The following is a 3,608-nucleotide window of genomic DNA, read 5'->3' on the forward strand; positions in this document are numbered from 1 at the left end:
CGGGCCCGGCGCGCGCACCGGGTGGGCCAGCGTGACGGGCAGCGCGTCGTTGTGCTGCACCAGGGACGCGTGCTGGTAGTGCAGCACCAGCTCCTTCAGGGACGCGTACAGGTTGTAGGGCTCCGCGAAGCCGAAGCCCGTGGCCGTGCGGTAGATGACGCAGTGCTTGGTGTCGCCGTCCACCCTGCGGGCCGGACGCGGGGTCAGCGGGCAGGCGCGGCCCCGCGGGCAGGGGCCGGAGGGCGGGGCCGGGGCCTGCCCGGGACACTCACACGACCGAGCATGCGTAGCAGCCGCGCTGGCTGCTCTCCCGGATGAGGAAGGTCCCGTCGCGCTTGCCGCTCAGCATCTCCTCGGCCTGCATGCGGTTGATGCTGCCCACGTACCAGGTGCGCTCCTCGTGGTGCGGCAGGTCCTCCTCGTCCTCCACCAGCGAGTACTGGCTGCGGGAGGCAGGCAGGGCCTTGGCCACGCGCCCGCCCCCCGCCCCGCCGACCCCTGTCCCAGCCCGCTCACTCCTCTGTCTCATTCTTGATTCCCAGCCACTCGTTGATCTTCTTCTGCCGGGCGCCTTTCTGGGTCAGCCACCTGGGAGGGAGGAGGGTGAGGCGTGCCCACCCACAGAGGCCGGGCCGCAGGGCAGGGGAGAGGCTGCGGCCCGGAGGCCACAGTCGGAGTCCCTGGCCCGGGCGGAGGTGGCTTGGTTGCACCCAGCTCTGCCCCAGCCTTGGCTACTCTGTGACAGACCCCCCCTCCCCCCGCCCGTGGCAGCAGGTCAGCCAGGGGGGTTGCAGCCAGCAGCGGCTGTTCCCGTGCCTCAGTTTCCCTGGTGGTTAAAGAAACTTCACAAAGGACTCAACCAGCTAAGTGAAAAGGCAGACCAGAGCGGGTGGGCCCAGGGGGCAGTGCGCCAGCACCATCCCTCCGCCCCCCCCCCCTGTCCCGCCGCTCACACGAGGTACTGGTCCCGGATCTTCCGCAGCTGCATGAGGTCTGGCTTGAGGCTGTTCATGCGCTTGTCTGTCTCGCGGTTCTGGGCGGCCTGAGCCCGGAGGTCCTGCTCCAGCTTCGTGCGGCTCTCATGAATCTCAGCGATGCGAGATTTGAGCCTTTCTGAATTGAGGAGGATCCTGGGAGCAGGGCAAGTGCGGGCTTTTCCAGAACCCTCTCTGGGCGGGAGCCTCAGCTCAGTGACCTCTGCTGAATTTCTACTCACCCTTCAAGGCCCATGTCCTCCCCCACAACCCTGGCTGGACTCCTCCCCACCTCTTCTGTGGCAGCAGGTCAGGTAGGGTGGACGGGTGGGGGGTGGCTCACCTCTGCATCTCCTTCTCGTTGCCTTCCCTCCGGAAGTGCTCCAGGTACTCCTTGCTGTATTTCTCCTGAGTCTGGCCCTGTTCCTCAAAGATCTTGATGGTCTCATTGAAGGCTTCGATCGCCGTGCGCTTCATCTGCAGCTCCTGCAGAGAGGAGTGAGGACGGGTGTCCTTTCTCCCGAGACTCCCCCAGAACCCACTCGAAGGGTGGAAGGCAGATTCCAAGTCTTGACCAGGGGACACTCACAACACACAGAACAAACTCCTACTCTGTCATCAACACTCAATTCCCAGACCCCTTCCCTCCAGAGGCTCCTTGCTAACCAAACGGTCTTTCTATCACTGTGGGGAACGTGGGCCCACGGGCTCCGGCCGTGAAAGAGTTCTGGTTTCTCTGCATCATGATGCGGGGAACCTCAGTATTTGTCCCTGTGAGGAGGTGCTGTGCAGAGGGTGTGCCTGGCTGGCCCTGGCCTGGGTGGGTTCTGAACATCAGCAGGTGTGCAACAGCCACTTGGGCCGCAGTTCCCAGCAAGCACTGGCTCTAAGCAGCAAACTAACAGTTACTGCGTGGCCGGGCGCCTGGGTTTTCTGAGCAGCCTGGGTGCAGAGCCAGCTGTGACCTGCAGCTGGAGTGGACACACTCTCCTGGCTTCAGCCCCTCCAGCCTCAGTTTCTTCAGTACCTGGGAGGTCCGTGTGTATTCCTCGTACAGCTGGTCGTACTCTCGGCTCTTGTCCTGGTACTGCTGGTGGTAGACCTTCAGCTGGGCACCCACCGCCTCCACGCTGTCCTCCTTGACCACCTGGTCCTGGGCACACAGGGCAGGTCAGGGGCAGCAGGAGGCCGACGGGGCCCAAGGCCTTCCCGGACCGCTCATACCTGCTGATACTTGGACACCGGGTAGAGCAGCCGTGTGTCCAGCTTGGCGTTGTACTGGGCCAGCGACTCATGGCGGTAGTGGGTGATGAGGTCCACCACGGAGCCGAAGGCCAGCGGCTCCGAGAAGCCGTAGTGGCCATCGCGGTGGAAGACCTTGATGAGCTTGTTGCCGCCACCCTTCCTGGGGGGACAGGGGGAGGTCAGCGGCCCGCATGGGGGGGAAGGGGGGTGAGGTCGGCGGCCCTGCCCGGTCCGCACCTCAGTGTGAGCGTGTACTCGCCGTGGATCTTGCTGGACGCGTCCCGTACTAGGAACGTACCGTCGGGCGTGTCCCGGAGCTTCTCATTCACCTCCTCCCTGGGGGACACAGGGTGAGGCCGGGCACCCCGCCCCCCGAGCCGCCCGGGCCCCCGCGACCGCCTACCTGGAGATGTCGCCCCAATACCACTCGGCGTCCTGCAGCGAGGCTGGGCCGCCCCCGTTGGCCAGGCCCGCGGGCCCGGGCTTCGCCTTGGCCGGCTTGGGCGGCAGCGCTGGGCAGGGGAGGGCACGGTGAGCTCCTGCGGCCCGGAGGCCGGCCCCCCTCCCCTCGGGCCGCGGAGTCACCTGGGGGCAAGGCCTCCCGCTCCTCCATGTGCTCCCGCAGCAGCGTCTCCACCAGCAGCGCGGGGAAGTCAGGCCCAGGCTGGCTCCTGGGGGGAGGCGGGGAAGCCGGGAGGCGGGGCCTCAGCCGGGGCGTGGCGGGAGAGGGGACGCCCCCGGGAGGAGGGGCTCCGCCCCGCCCACACAAGCCCCATCTTCCCTTTTCCACAGGAAGGCTTCTCTCAGGCCCCGCCCGCACGAGGGTGACCCCGCCCCGCTTCCCTAGACCCCGATTCTTCCCCGGTCACGCCCCCAAACACTCACTAAACCACCAGCACCTCCCCTCCCATGGAGCCCCTGAACACGCCCCGCAAGCTCCGCCCACCTGACAGACCACGCCCACCCGCTCACGACCTTTTCTCCCCCTCAGGCACCACTTACTCAGGAGCTCCGCCCATCCTTCCCACCACCCTCTGCCGGTTCCTTTAGACGCCAGGCTGGCTTGGTTTCCCTCACAGTGGAATTCCTCCTAAACCTCAGCCCTCCGCCAAACCCCAGTCCCCGCAAAAAGGGGCCACAGAGCGCGCCCCGCCCACTCACGCTAACCCACACCCGCTCCTCCCGCCGGCCAGCTGCCCCGCCCACCCACGCTAACCCACACCCGCTGCCCCGCCCACTGCCCCGAGGCCCCGCCCACTCACGCTAACCCACACCGGCTCCTCCCGCCGGCCAGCTGCCCCGCCCACCCACGCTAACCCACACCCGCTCCTCCCGCCCGCCCGCTGCCCCGCCCACTCACGCTAACCCACACCCGCTCCTCCCGCCCGC

General features: G+C 67.1%; 1 protein-coding gene across 1 annotated transcript in view; it reads right to left on the reverse strand.

The window, feature by feature from the left end:
• Mast3 (microtubule associated serine/threonine kinase 3) overlaps positions 1 to 3,608 on the reverse strand; it is a 40,209-nt gene that overhangs the window by 7,448 nt on the left and 29,153 nt on the right. The window contains exons 23-32 of the mRNA XM_013028329.1: positions 2,805 to 2,890; positions 2,623 to 2,731; positions 2,457 to 2,555; positions 2,199 to 2,379; positions 2,002 to 2,127; positions 1,318 to 1,460; positions 954 to 1,130; positions 517 to 588; positions 273 to 443; positions 6 to 184 (exon numbers count right to left, since the gene is read on the reverse strand). Coding sequence (XP_012883783.1) covers positions 6 to 184; positions 273 to 443; positions 517 to 588; positions 954 to 1,130; positions 1,318 to 1,460; positions 2,002 to 2,127; positions 2,199 to 2,379; positions 2,457 to 2,555; positions 2,623 to 2,731; positions 2,805 to 2,890 — 1,343 coding nt within the window. The remainder of the gene's footprint in view (positions 1 to 5; positions 185 to 272; positions 444 to 516; positions 589 to 953; positions 1,131 to 1,317; positions 1,461 to 2,001; positions 2,128 to 2,198; positions 2,380 to 2,456; positions 2,556 to 2,622; positions 2,732 to 2,804; positions 2,891 to 3,608) is intronic.

This window comes from Dipodomys ordii, unplaced genomic scaffold (assembly GCF_000151885.1).
Source record: "Dipodomys ordii isolate 6190 unplaced genomic scaffold, Dord_2.0 Scaffold108, whole genome shotgun sequence".
Classification (NCBI taxonomy): Eukaryota; Metazoa; Chordata; class Mammalia; order Rodentia; family Heteromyidae; genus Dipodomys; species Dipodomys ordii.